This window comes from Macaca nemestrina, chromosome 1, assembly GCF_043159975.1.
Source record: "Macaca nemestrina isolate mMacNem1 chromosome 1, mMacNem.hap1, whole genome shotgun sequence".
NCBI lineage: Eukaryota > Metazoa > Chordata > Mammalia > Primates > Cercopithecidae > Macaca > Macaca nemestrina.
In genome coordinates, this window is record NC_092125.1 from 113,149,123 (window position 1) to 113,164,465 (window position 15,343).

Consider the following 15,343-nt stretch of genomic DNA (forward strand, 5'->3'; position numbering starts at 1 on the left):
TTTCTCTGCTTTTCTAGATCAGTTTTCTGTTCACAGACCTTTTCTAAACTGAAACATACTTTTCATTAATTAGAGTTTTTAGATTATATGTTTATTGCTACCAGAAAATAATTCCTAGACAGACCATTAATTGCCTTTGCTTTGCTTGAGTTATATTGCTTCCAAAGCTATGTTTATTGACTACAGGTAGTAGTCAAGGCCTTCCATAAAGACATATTCAAGGTAAAATCTTATGAAAACACTGAATGCTTGTTTCTGGGTACTTCCTCTTTGACATACTCAAGGTAGAATTCTATGAAAATACTGAATGCTTATTTCTGGGTACTTCCTTCTCTGAAATATTGTTAGATGAGGTCAGAGCTTGAGGAGACCTCCCTAATTTGGGTAGCATGAGAGAGATATTTCTGCCCAGGAGGAAGAAAGTAAATAGCTAGAAGAATTTTGAATGTAACTCCTCTTAAAGTATGAACAGCCTAAGCATTTACACATACACACATGTGCGTGTACATGCGTGCGTGCGCGCGCACACACACACACACACATCTTCTATTTGTTAATATTAACTTTGTCTTTTACCCTCCTGATCAAAAAGTGCTAGAGGCTACTACTGCAGAAACCTGAGGCCCCTCACTGACACACCTGAGTTTCTTATTGGCATCATCAGAAGGCACACACTGTACATTCTGTTCTTTCTGGACAGTGACACACAGAAGCAGCCACTAACATGTTACCATTTAATAATTTCCATGTGGTTGTTTGTACCCGAATGTGAAACACCCTTCAAAGTTTTTGATAGAGTCTGCAAAAAGCCAGAGCAAAGCGAAGTGAATGTCCACCATTCATTTGCCAGGAGTGTACTTTGTTCTCTATTTCACAAGAATTTCTCCTATTTGGTATGATTGTGGACATTAGAGAGGAAAGTTTGCAGCCCAAATGGGTCACAGCGATCCCTGTTCAGTGAAAGATCACTGAGAAGCCAAATCTGATGAAAACTGTCATGCCCAATGCCCAGTGCTGCTGTAGTAGCCTGATGTTCAGCATCCTGAAACTTGTGACTCCAAGATCAAATGGCAGTCAAGTGAATACACAGAAATCCCTGCTAGATAGGATAATAGGCACATTGTTGATAAGTGGGTAATACAAAGAGAATAGGTAACATTTATGAAGAACTAATTTTGAACTAGGCACTATGTGCCTAGTCTCAATTGTCACTGCTGTTGAGAATACCTACAGAATTTATAAGAAACTGAGAACACAGAGAGGTTAAGTAATGTTACCAGTGCACAGCAGCCAGAATTATATCCCAGGCAATCTGACCCCAGAGCCCATGCTCATTCCCACAACACTGGACATCCTGATTAGGGGCCTGTTGTAGTGTGTGTGTGTGTGTGTGTGTGTGTGTGTGTGTGTGTGTGTGTGTGTGTGTGTGTGTTTATGTAAGGCTTCTACTGGACTCATTTTTTCAAAATGCCAATGAATCATATTCTTTCTCTTATTAACATTCAGCAAACCAGAAAGGTCAAGAAGGGAGAACATAGGCTAAATATATTCTAAAATAAACCTAAGGTGTAGCATGAAACCTTATAAGCAAGAAATGGAATGTTTTGGTTACTAGGTGGTCCCCTGTTCATGGAACTGTTGTCTGTGTCTGAGATGGTTTTTTTAATGAGCTGCTGAAAACGTCAGAGATGACTGTGGTATATACTCATGAGTGGTAAATGTAAGGAGTTTTATTCTTGCTCTTGTTTTAATATATTTTTCCCATATTCTAACAATAGCTTTGACAGCTTTAAAGGATATTTTTTTTTGTTTGTTTTAATACTAAGTTATCTGTTCTCTTAGAACCTTTTTAAATGGGGGAAGGTAAGGAATTATGTGATACTTCTATAAACTGCTTTTCAGTTTTACAAAGCACCTTCATACCCATTATCTTCCTGAATTCTCATAACAATCCAGAAAGGAAGTTCTACTATCCCCATTTAACAAATAAGGCAACTGAGAGACAGACCTTGATGTATATACTCATGGCCTGCCAGTGAGTTGCATAGTGAGGACTGTGAGTTCCCAGAAGGTGGAGACCTCGTTTAATCATCTTTATAGCAAGTGTCTAAAGCAATGTCTAGCACACAGGAAACACTCAGTGAATGTTGCTGAATGAACGAATGAAGGGGACTCAAATACAGCACTTTTGCTAGCTAATCCAGACTCTGAAGTGTGGACTATACCATGTTTTCATTTATTAAGCACCAATTTACTGAGTACCTGAGTCAGAAGAAACACTGGGTAACTTCTCATTTCAGTTAGCCCAACAAATTGCTTGGCCTTCCACTGGACTTTTCTGATGCTCAGTGGAAACTCCTTGAGGGTAGGACCTTGCTGATGGAACAGCTGTCAATCAACATAGTAGAATGCATTTAACACTTTCAGGTAAAGATGGCTTGAAAATTTATTCTGCAAAGAGTTTAAAAGCAAACAAAGAAAACTTAGGAGGAGTGGCTTCTGAGGAGATGCTTCCAAGAAAAGGCCAAAAATGAGAAAGGCTTTTTCCTGTCATCCTCCACTATATTACAGGCCAAGGCTAACTGTGTGGTTGAAGAGCTCTGGTTCATATTTTGGTGCCACTGACAAACATCTCAAAGAACCAGTGGTTGAGGCCAAGGAAATAGTATTTAAAAATAAGCTATTAATAAAACACTTAAGAGGAAAACAGCAGCCACTTCCAGATTATGGGTTTTTACCACAAGAACCACGAATAATGGTTTAGAGAGCAATGGAGGGTGAAAAAATGTGAATACTTATACTTCATAGGAGTGGGTATCTATTTCATCTGGAATGTCCTGTTCTAAATACAGGATTGCTCTTTCTTAAATGAGAAAAATGCATGTTTTCAAAATCTGAATCAGAACATTGTATTCTTTGAAATTTATAAATTCATAGCAGTTGCTTGATCCCACTCATTTGTAGAATTATAGGTAATTTTAACATTTCATATCATTTTGGAATATATAGTTAAATCTCAGTTACTCAAAATGTAGCAAATTGAAACACTTGTATAACTGCCCGTGTTACTTTATTCAGCCTAAGAAATATCAAGGTTATAACAGACGTCTTTTTAAAGAGCAATCTTGGCTATGTCTTAGAGGAACAACATATCCACTTCAATTTCACTTACTCCCAGTATCTGCATTATATGATGATAAGTAATAATTGTCTAGAACAGAATTTCTCAAAATCTAGTTTTTACTCCACCTACATTTTTAAAAATATGGTTTGCTAGATTCTGTTCATCGCAAGCTATGGTGATAGGGCCTAGGAATCTCCACTTACAATAACAACTTAAAGTGTTGATTTTACACATTAAAGTTTAAGAACCATAGGTCTAAAGTGACGGAATCTGCATTATTTTCTCCAATATCAGAGGACAACAAAATTATACCTTGAGACTCTACTTCCTGAGGTTAAAAAAATGGATTAATACGACTCTAAGAATGAAAACAAAATAGCTTTTCTTTACAATCAGTTTAATTATTGAATTAAGTTACTATCCCATTCATTAAGCATTCCAGTTAATTTGGATTTACCATAAATAGAAATGTAAGAGGCTAACTGAGAAAATGAATTTGTGGTAAACCAGCACAAAGCATGTTAATGAATGCTGCTTTGAGTTGTACTCAGGACAGCATTAAAAAGAGAAGCCTTCTTTGCTGACATTTGAAGTTCTCTTCTTAGAACCTGGTAAAGTTTCCCCATTTCTGAGTTGAAAGAAAATACCAAATTGCTATAACACTTTTCCAACCTTTTGTTAACTTTCCTTGATTATCAAAAGTCAATGCTCTTTGCTCCTTCTTTGCAAGGCATTAAGTGTTATTGGGTATCTAATTCCTTACATCTTGTCATTTGGTGCCCCAAAACACCTTATGGCCTGAGCAGATGAAGGGTGAAAACATAATGTGTCTTATAGTTCTGGGTCTATTTCCTGAGCATTTAGGATGTAAATAACACTGTCCCCCTTCTCCACAGGGCAGAGATGTAACATTGACATCGATGAGTGTGCCTCCAATCCCTGTCGCAAGGGTGCAACATGTATCAACGGTGTGAATGGTTTCCGCTGTATATGCCCTGAGGGGCCCCATCACCCCAGCTGCTACTCACAGGTGAACGAATGCCTGAGTAATCCCTGCATCCATGGAAACTGTACTGGAGGTCTCAGTGGGTGAGTAGCTGCCCCATGTAATAGCTTCTTATTGACCTGTGTTAAGCCAATTGGATTGTAGTACTGGTGACAGCCTGAAGTCGTCAAATGGGACCTTGAGCTGAAACTTTGCTGAAGATTTGGTAGTCTGCATCAAAGCCTTCTGAATTACCACTTAATCCATGGAAGCTGGCACCTCCCTTCCGTAAGTGAGGACCTAGATGGAACATAAGGAGGAATGTCTCCCTTATATGGGTCATTAGCAAGGACCTCATGGGAGGAACCCAGACGCATTGTGTGAATCTTTGGCAATTATGTTTTTAGTATGTATTATTGGAATGATTTCTGAAGAATGTTCTAGCCTTTGTTTTTTTTTCCCCTGCTTAAACATAGCTCAGCTCTGTTCTGTCACAGTGCCAGTGTGTGCTCTGAAGTAGGGCCACTTCAGCCAACTTTAGAAATGTCCCTGATAAAACATTTGCAATTTTTAAGCCCCGCAGACTTGTGTGATGTGTTAGTGATTTTCTAGAACCATAGAGTGACATTAGGTCTCATGAGACGCTCTTATACTCTTGCTGTGTTTGCCATAGGATATGGCTTTGGACATTTTCCTTTGCAAACTTTGAAAGATGAAAGAATAAAGTGTTTAGAAGTAAATAGTAAATAGTTATTTTAAAATGAATTAACTCAGTATTGCTGTTTCAGAGTATAGCAGCCTTCAAGGCACCCTTATCCATCTCTCATTTTCTTAAAATTCTCCAGATAAGAAAGCTATCATTTCCTGATATCACATTCTAGGTGTTAGTGATGTTCAAATTGGAGATTATATTTACATTTCAAATACCTTCATTCTTGTGCCTTTTCTTGCAGAATATCCTAGGTGCTTTCTGAAGCCAAGTTTCAGGTCAGAACAAAGCATGACTAAGATATGAAATATCCCAGGAGCATCTTAGAGTGGCTCAGGGTCCCTGATAGTAACCTAGGTATCTATTTTGCACCAAAAACTAATGATCTTAATGTTTGCTTTACTTTAGTTTTATGTATAATAAAATACATTGTGCAGATTTATCCATGATATTGTTTCCTTCAGAGTGGCCCAATATATTGTACAAACCATTGTTTACATAAGAAATTTCATTGTAATTTCACTAACTTGGTGAGCCAGGAAAGCACCAAGAAGGTTTCTTTACTGGATACACCTGATAGGGCCACATGGTACACACCATGTGCAAGGTGATGCAAGGATAGTTCCATGAAAGTAGAAATGAGATCAGTTTACCCCATTTCTTCACCAAGTCCTGTATTTCACTCTGTGACTCAATTGTACATTTATATACCTCCTATAGTAAAAAGTTTTGTCTTCTTTCAGATATAAGTGCCTCTGTGATGCAGGCTGGGTTGGCATCAACTGTGAAGTGGACAAAAATGAATGTCTTTCTAATCCATGCCAGAATGGAGGAACTTGTGACAATCTGGTGAATGGATACAGGTGTACTTGCAAGAAGGGCTTTAAAGGTGAAAACAAAAGTACATCTTTCTGTGTCTGCTCTGTCTTCTTTTTGTTGCATACTGCTTGACTCACTTCTTAGTTTCCTTTTCTCTTTTCATTCATTCATGTAACAAACATATTGAACAATTAGAACTTCTAAGGCACTTGGGAAATAAAACATGAATAGATACAATTTCTACCTTCAGCCTAGCAGTGAGGTAACCTATTGAAATAGTAATTTTTCTTTTTCTTTTCTTTTCTTTTTTTTTTTTTTTTTGAGATGGAGTTTCGCTCTTGTTGCCCAGGCTGGAGTGCAATGGCACGTGATCTTGGCTCACTGCAAGCTCCGCCTCCTGTGTTCAAGCGATTCTCCTGCCTCAGCCTCCCTAGTAGCTGGGATTACAGGCATGCGCCACCACACCCAGCTAATTTTGTATTTTTAGTAGAGACAGGGTTTCTCCATATTGGTCAGGCTGGTCACGAACTCCTGACCTCTGGTGATCCGCCCCCCTCGGCCTCTCAAAGTGCTGGGATTACAGGCATGAGCCACCACACCCGACTTGAAATAGTCATATTTGAGATGAACAGTTAAGACTCCAGTTTTACAGCATTGGCCAAGTGTCCAATTATAAGCTGCCTGGTCCAGGTTTGAGTCTATAATAGTTCAAATAGATATATGAAAGTAGAATGAAAATACTATGCTTACTGTAATTAAGATAGTAGTAATATCAAGGAAGAATCCACATGTTCAGAACTCTTTCAACACATTGAGATATTCTTAGTTACTTAGTCATCTTTGGTCTTCACCGGCGGTCCTCAACCCTCAGGCTACAGACCAGTACCTGTGCGTGGCCTGTTAGGAACCAGGCCACACTGCAGGAGGTGAGCAGCCGGCGAGGGGGCCAGTCTTCATCTGTATTTATAGCCACTCCCCATCACTCACATTACCGCCTGAGCTCTGCCTCTGTCAGATCAGTGGTGGCCTTAGATTCTCACTGGAGTGCGAACCCTGTTGTGAACTGCATATGTGGGGGATGTAGGTTGCGTGCTCCTTATAAGAATCTAATGCCTGATGATCTGTCACTGTCTCCCGTCACCTCCAGATGGGGCTGTCTAGTGGCAGGAAAACAAGCTCAGGGTTCCCACCTATTCTACATTATAATGTAGATTCTACTATATTATGAGTTGTAAAACTATTTCATTATATATTACAGTGTAATATTATAATAATAAAAATAAAGTGTACAATAAATGGGATATGCTTGAATCATCATCCTAAAACCATCCCCTCAACCCCGGATCATGGAAAAATTTGTTTTCCACGAAACCAGTCCCTGGTGCCAAAAAAGTTGGGGGACTGCTGGCCTACCCAACAAATGTATAGTCATGGGAGTTGGGTAAATTCTGTTTCTGAGTTATCACTGTTGTATTTCTACCATCAGTTTTCTCTTGGAAACTCACAAAAGAGACCTGTGTGGATAAATCATTATATTTGCACTCATCTGTCTACTTATTCATTGATTTCCTCACTCAAATATTGTACCATGCTGTTGTCATACATCAGCATGTTTTAGAGCCACTTTATTTGATTACTTGAAACTTTTCTGAGACCATATTTCAGCCATTAATTTTCTGATATATTGTATTACATTGGCAAAGAAACTTGTAGATTTCAAAACACTTTTATTTCTTTATCTTATGAGACTTGCTTATCAGTGAACAAAATAAAATTCAAAAGGTAAGATCCCAAGTTATATGCCCAGTGAGCAGCAGAATACTCCTTGAACCCGTACCTCTGCATTCCTAGACCATGTTTTCTTTTCCACAGTGCCATAGTTTCTCTATTTTAAGGCTCTGTGCCAGGCCCTATTGCAGATGCAAAGGTGTGCAGTATTTGGGTACAGTGCTATCTCCACTAATCTTTTATTCCTTTTATCCTTTTCTTAGTGGGAGAAGGTTTCATGCCTTGAATCAGGAGAAAACAGCTTTGTAACTTCAGGAAGTACCACATGGATGATAGACACTGTGCCTATGAGAAAATGGGCGTAAACCAGAGGCTTTGATTAAAGTATTCAAAAACATCATCCCTTTTCCTGACCAGAAATGTTATATACAAAGGGCTTATGTTTATCATGCAGCAAGCTATTGGCTGGGTGTGATGGCTCACACCCGTAATCCCAGCATTTTGGGAGGGTGAGGTGGTAGGATCATTTGACCCCAGAAGTTTGAGACCAACCTGGGCAACATAATGAGACCTCATCTCTACAAGAAATTTAAAAAGTCAAGTGGGCATGATGGCATGCACCTGTGGTTCTAGCTACTCAGGAGGCTGAGGTGGGAGGATTGCTGAGCCCAAGAGGTCGAGGCTGCAGTGAGCCATGATTACACAACTGCATTCCAACCTGAATGACAGAGTGAGACCCCCTGTCTCAAAAATAAATAAATAATAAATAGATCATGCAACAAGCTTTTGAACCAAGAACTTCATTATTGAGAAGTTATTTGTAGTTGGAGGGGCATTAGGCTTTCAGACCGTTAGAACAGACTGTTTTTCCATACATCTTTTCAACTAATTGACTGCTGTCATTTACTGACTGTATGTCAGGGACATGGGGCTGAAATGAATGAACAGATATTTCAGTGGCCTGAAGAAATGAATGCACTTTCTGGTGTGTTCAGTTTTTACCCCCAAAGAGAATTGGTTAGAAATTGAGATAATGAGACTGTCAGAAAGTTTTACTGTTTTTGGTTTTTCCCTTTTGTCTACAGGCTATAACTGCCAGGTGAATATTGATGAATGTGCCTCAAATCCATGCTTGAACCAAGGAACCTGCTTTGATGACATAAGTGGCTACACTTGCCACTGTGTGCTGCCATACACAGGTGGGTCCTGGAAGTACTAGCCGGGACCAGAGGGGATACTTGGCCTTGCTTTGTCAGTGCCTGAGTCTGAGTGCCCAGGTCTGTGGGGCTGCAGTGCTGCTCCAAGGGCTCACTCCTCAGTTGTCCTTCCTGCCCTTACTGACTGGATCTTGAGCTTTGAGGAAACATTGTGGCCTCCTAAGATGCAAGTGGTAGACAGTCATTTGCCTACATTGTACTTAAGTATTTGAAAGAAAAAAAATTTTTAATTGTATGTGACTGGAACCAGGCACATAGCTGATGGTTGTCTATCAGTTGACCGTTTCCAGGACATTAGCTATTTGTCTTAGTTTCAATAATACAGCTACCATTTATTGGTAATTTACTATGTGCCAGGCACTTTTTGTACTTTGGATTATTTAATGTATTCCTCAATAATTCTACAATGTAGAAGTTCCTATTGTCATTTTACACATGAGGAGGCTGAGGCAAAGGGAGCTTGCTTGCTCAAGGTCGTATAGGTAAGTGGTACATCTAGGATTTACCTGTAAGTCTCTTTGAATCTGAAGTTTTTCCTCTTAATGACCTTTTTACTTCCCACATTCAGTACCGCTACATCTCACTCAGAGGTGTCACCCCTTTGACGGCTGTTACAACTGAGAAGACGTGAGTGTGACTGCATGCCACATAGCTGTTCTTTGTTTCAGGTGTTACATTTGGAGTGTGCTTGGGACATTTATTCTTTGTTTTCTACTGGCTTATTATTGCCTTCTTGTGATTGGTTATATTTCTATGGCTTGTTTATCTCCTCTTCATCTATTTTCCTCATTCAGAGGGAACAAAACACAAACATAGACAATAACTGTCTGTTTCATCAGGTTGCGGCATGCAGTCAGGAGCATGGCTGAGTTATTACTTCCCTGGAGTCTTCAGCTGTTGATAGCAGCTGTTGATAGTGACGCTAAGTTGTGTAGAGTAGCAGAATAACCATAGCATGACTGTGTTACCTGAAAGACTTGATAGCACATTGTTACTTTTTCCCCTCTAGAAGAAATAGTAGGCCGGGCGCGGTGGCTCACCCTGTAATCCCAGCACTTTGGGAGGCCAAGGTGGGCAGATCACGAGGTCAGGAGATTGCAACCATCCTGGCTAACGGGGTGAAATCCCGTCTCTCCTAAAAATATAAAAAATTAGCCGGGCGTGGTGGCAGGCACCTGTAGTCCCAGCTACTTGGGAGGCAGAGGCAGGAGAATGGCATGAACCTGGAAGGTGGGGGTTGCAGTAAGCTGAGATCATGCCACTGCACTCCAGCCTGGGTGACAGAGTGAGAATCCATCTCAAAAAAAAAAAAAAAAAAAAGAAAGAAATAGTAATGTAGGAAAACTACATTTAACAGGCCTAGTTCATAAAATCACAGTTGTAGGAGGTCCCTAACTATCTTGCCCAAGGTTACACAGTTAGCAATATCGGAGCCAATGCTGAAAAGACTATGGGTTTCTCCATTTTCAAAGCCTCTTAATCAGGACTTCTTAGTTAAATTCAGAGAACATCCTTGGGATACAACTTGGGAAATTTTTCGTTTTCTTACCTGTTTATGTGTCATAAACTCTGTCATTTACTTTCCAGGCAAGAACTGTCAGACAGTATTGGCTCCCTGTTCCCCAAACCCTTGTGAGAATGCTGCTGTTTGCAAAGAGTCACCAAATTTTGAGAGTTACACCTGCTTGTGTGCTCCTGGCTGGCAAGGTAACAACATGGGTGTGGAGAAGCCAAGAACATGCATTTCTGAGCTTTAAACAAAGTGGTCAGGTTATCAGATCATGTGGAAGGCCCTGCTGGTCTTCTGAGGCCTGTCTTGTCAAGAGCACACAGGTTTTGCATAGGAGCTGCTAATTGGAATGGCTTAGAAAGCCTTTCCATTGTCTGTGTCTTTGGGGCCCCCTGGCGGCTGGAAGGCTGCTACCTCAGACTCTCAAGCCATGATGTTCGTTCTTCAGGGAGTTTTAACACCTTGGCAGCAACTTCCTAGGCCACAGAAGTCTTCCTGAAACTTCCTAAAGTAGGGGACCAACCAGTTTGTGGAATAGCTCCATGCACCCCAACTTAAGCTCAGGTCCTGCATAGGTTTTTGTGGGAATCACCTTCCAAGGACTAGGTCATTTATTGGCCTTGTGTTCCTAGGTCAGAGGTGTACCATTGACATTGACGAGTGTATCTCCAAGCCCTGCATGAACCATGGTCTCTGCCATAACACCCAGGGCAGCTACATGTGTGAATGTCCACCAGGCTTCAGTGGTATGGACTGTGAGGAGGACATCGATGACTGCCTTGCCAGTGAGTATGCCAGTCAGCTCTTAAGCCCCCCTGAAGAAAGGAAAGCACACAGGGAGCAGAGGAGAGCGCAGTGGAGGCTGCCACCACTCATGCCTGACATTGGGCATACCGGTCATTTATCCAGCATATTTAACAGTAGTGTTTTAACTCTTTCTTTTGAAGCTAGTGTCTTGGAGTTGAGGCAGTAGAATATATTTTAAGTATTCCCTTTAATTTGTGAACATTGAAAATGTGAGGACAATGCTATGATAGTGTTTTTTTAAAAACAGATTTATTGAGGTATAATTAATATACATTAAACTGCAGATATTTTTAGTGTACAATTTGACACATTTTGACATATGGTAACTGAAACTATCACCCAAAATAATAAACATATTTATCACCCTAAAATTATCTTCATCCCATTGCAATTTAACCTTCTCTCTCTCTTTATTGCCTGTGGAGCCACAGGTTTACCTTCTGTCACTATAGATTATTAGTTGGCAGTTTTTATCATTCCATATAAATGCAATCAGATAAGCATAAGTCAGGAGAAGTTCTGAGTTGTTTTAATGAACATAGTATTTGAGATCCATCCATGTTGTTTATACCAGTAGTACATTCTAGTTTATTGTTGCACGGTATTCCATTGTATGGACATATTACAGTTCACTGGTTGATGGCCATTTGGGTGTTTTCCAATTTGGGGATATTACAAATGAAGTTGCTATGAATGAGTCTTTGGGTGGACATATGATTTTAGTTCTCTTGAGTAAATACCTAGGAGTAGAATTGGTGAATCATGTGCTAAGTGTGTGTTTCACTTTTTAAGAAATTGCCAAAATATTTTCCAAGGTGGTTATACTATTTTCATTCTCACCAGAATTGTATGAAAGTTCTATTTGAACCATATGCTCACAAACTCTTGGTGATATCAGTCATTTAAATTTAGCTCTTCTAGTTGGTGTGTAGTGGTATTTCATTGTGATATTAATTGGTGTTATTATCTTTGCCAATGATGTTAAGCATCATTTCATGTGCTTTTTGCCCATCTGCATATCTTCGTTGGTGAAATGTCTATTTAAATCTTTTGCCCATTTGAAATAATTGGGTGGTTTGTCTTCTTGAGTTGAAAGAGTTCTTTATATTTTTAGATAAGAATTCTTTGACAGGTATTTGCTTCCCAACGACTTCCCTCCAATTTATAGCTTCTCTTTTGATTTCTTTTGAAGATGAAGATGTTAACATTGATGAAATTCAGTGTATGCATGTTTTTTCTTTATAGTTCATGCTTCATATTTCTTGTTTAACAAATCTTCACCTAATCCAAACTCGAGGTTTATCTACTGTGGTTTCTTCTAAAAGTCGTATAATTTTAGCTCTTATATTTTGGCCTATGATCTATTTTGAGTTAATTTTTACATATTGTGTGATATCGTACTAAGATCTTCAATAAATGCAGAATAGAAGTGGTAAGAGAAGCCAGCCTTACCTTGTTTTTGATCCTGGGGGAAAAGTATGTAGTCTTTTACCATTAAGTAAGATGTTACCTATAGGTTTTCATAAAGGCTCTTTATCAAATTGAGAGACCTTGTACTTCTGGTTTGTTAAGAGGTCTTTTTGTATTTTTATAATGAATGAATGTTTATTTTTTGGTGTGCAGTTGATTTCTCTACATCTGTTGACATGGTGAAATTATTTTTTGGTCTTTTAATATAAGTAAATTGTCATCAACTTTATTATTTAATATTTTGCAAATGTTAAACTAATCTTAAATTTATTGGCTATATTCCATTTGGGCATTATGTATTACTCCTTTTATGTATTATTGGATTTGATTTGCCAAAATGTTGTTAAGGATTTCTGTATCTGTGTTCATGAAGGATATTGTTCTCCAGGGTTTCTTGTACTATCATTGTCTGGTTGTGATAGGAGGGCAATGCTGTCCTCATAGAACATATCAGGAAGTGTTTCTTTCTATTTTCTGGGAGAATTTATGTAGAACTGGTGTCTTTTCTTCCAAATATCTAGACATGGAACCTTCTTTCTGGGAAAGTTTTTAACTACAAGTTTGGTTTTCCTAATACGTATATTGCCTTATGGGCTATCTGTTTTTAATTGAACTTTGGTAATATCTGTCTTTCAAAGAATTCCTCCAGTTCATCTGTTTTGTCAAATTTGTTGACATAACATCAGTTTGTTTCGTAACATTTCCTTACTGAGCTTTAATAGTCTGCAAGATCTGTGACGATTTCCTTCTCATGTTTCTATTATTGGTAATTTGTCTCTGCTTTGAGAGGAAAGAATGTCTGTTTTGCAGATTTTTTCATAGAGTGTTCTATAAATGTTATTAATTCAAATTGGATAATAGTGTTATTCAGGTCTTTTATGTCCTCTATGACTTTCTGTCTACTTATTATTCATAGAGTATAGTAAGTAGGCTTTCTGTTTATTTCTTATTCAAGAGTATTGAAATCTTCTACTATCATTGTATATTCATCTGTTTCTCTAGTAATTCTATTTGTTTTGGCTTAATGAATTTTGAAACTCTAATATTAAGTGCTTATAAATATTTAGGGTTCTTATGTCCTTTTGAGGAATTGACCCATTTATCATTTTGAAATGGTCTTTTTAAACTCTTGTCATATTTCTCTCTCTGAAGTCTACTTTGCCTGATATTGATATAGCTACTCTAGCTTTATTTTATCATTAGAGTGTGTTTTTAAAAATCCTTTTACTTCTGACCTATTTCTCTAAAATGGGTTTCTTGTAGAGAGCATATGTTGGGTCTTGTCTTTTTTCTCCAATATGACAATATCCATCTTTTAATTCAGGTATTTAGACTGTTTAAATTTAATGTAGTTTTTTATATGGCTGGCTTCAAAATATGCCATCTTGCTGTTTGCTTTATCTTTGTTCTTTCTGTTTATTGTTTCCATTTTCCTCTTTTTCTGACATCTTTTGAAATAATTGCATATTTTTATGATTATATGTTATCTACATACATAAATTTCAAAAATTTATCTATATTCACTACTGTATTCATTATATATTTTTTAGTAGTTATTGTAGGGATTACTGGTGTGCAACTTTAACTTGTTATAATGTACCTTCAATCATGCAACTTCATATAGAGGAGAAGAGCTGTACACTCACATTTGCATTCCTCCTGGCCTCTCTTGTATTATTGTTTTAAAATGTATATCTCGTTAAACCCACCAAATATATAATTAAAAGGTAAATTATTTTTTCAAGAAATTTGAAAAATAATTTAAAAGTCTTTAAGTTACCCACATATTTTCAAGTCTTGTTGGTTTTTATTCTTTTATGTAGATTTGTGTTTCCATCAGGTATCATTTTCCTTCTGTCTGAAAAAATCCCTTGAATATTTTGTGTAATCTTTGTCTCCTGGTGATGAAGTCTTTCTGTTTTTGTGTGTCAGAAAGGTTTTTATTTTGCTTTAGTTTTCAAAGATATTTTCACAGGGAAGAGAATTCTAAATTGACTTACTCTTTCAGCACTTTAAAGCTATCCTATTATCTTCTACCTTGCATTATTTCTGAGGAGAAATCTGCTGTTATTCCACAATTCTTTTATCTGTTCCTTCATATATAATTATCTCTCCTGTGGCTGCTTTTAAGATATCCTCTTTCCACTGATTTTTACCAACTTGATTATAATGCCTGTTAGTGTAGTGTTCTTTATGTTTCTTCTGTTTGGAGTTTACTTGTATTTTTGGTTAGGGGTCCAGGTCTGGAAAATACTTAACCATTATTTGGAAAATATTTAACCTTTTTTTTTTCAAAAGTTTTTGCCTCTCCCCTTTATAATGTTCATTATGCATTTATTAGACTGCAAGGTTGATTCATTTATTTTTCAGTGTTTCTTCCACTTAGTGTTTTATTTTGGATTATTTTATTATTTGAAGATATCTTGTTATACTTCCAAGTTCACTAATTGTTTCCTCTATAGTTTCTTGTTTACTGTTAATCTCATTTAGTATATTTTTCCCTCAGATATTATGTTTTTATAGGTAGAAGTTTAGTTCAAGTCTTTCTTTTAATGTTATCTCCCTCTTTGTCATGTTCATCCTTTTATTTCCTTCTTGAACATATTGAGTATCATCATTTTATAGTTGATAATAATTGACCATATTTTACTGTCCTTACCTACTTTTCTGCCATATAAGAAACTCCTGAGTATGTTTCTGTTCAAATTTTTTCTACTCATTTTGAGTTGTATTTCCTGCTTCTTTGCCTGCCTGGTAATTTTTTGTTGGATGCTAGACATCCATTTTACATTGTTCCATGCTGAATTTTCTTAAAAATCTTTTTTAAAAAAACATTTTTGAACTTTATTCAAATATTCAATTATTTGGACATAGTCCAATCCTTCAGAGTCTTACTTCAAGTTTGTTAATTGGTTCCAAAATAGTCTTTAGTCGAGGGCTAATATGGCTCACTACTAAGACAGGGGTCCCTCGG

The 15,343-nt window shown here is 37.7% G+C and overlaps 1 protein-coding gene across 3 annotated transcripts in view; it reads left to right on the forward strand.

The window, feature by feature from the left end:
* The window catches only part of LOC105479059 (notch receptor 2), a 189,885-nt gene that overhangs the window by 142,727 nt on the left and 31,815 nt on the right, over window positions 1-15,343 (forward strand). For all 3 annotated transcript variants that reach the window (XM_071069751.1, XM_011736858.3, XM_011736856.2), the window contains exons 13-17: window positions 4,021-4,213; window positions 5,562-5,707; window positions 8,451-8,564; window positions 10,170-10,289; window positions 10,725-10,877. In XM_071069751.1, coding sequence (XP_070925852.1) covers window positions 4,021-4,213; window positions 5,562-5,707; window positions 8,451-8,564; window positions 10,170-10,289; window positions 10,725-10,877 — 726 coding nt within the window. The remainder of the gene's footprint in view (window positions 1-4,020; window positions 4,214-5,561; window positions 5,708-8,450; window positions 8,565-10,169; window positions 10,290-10,724; window positions 10,878-15,343) is intronic.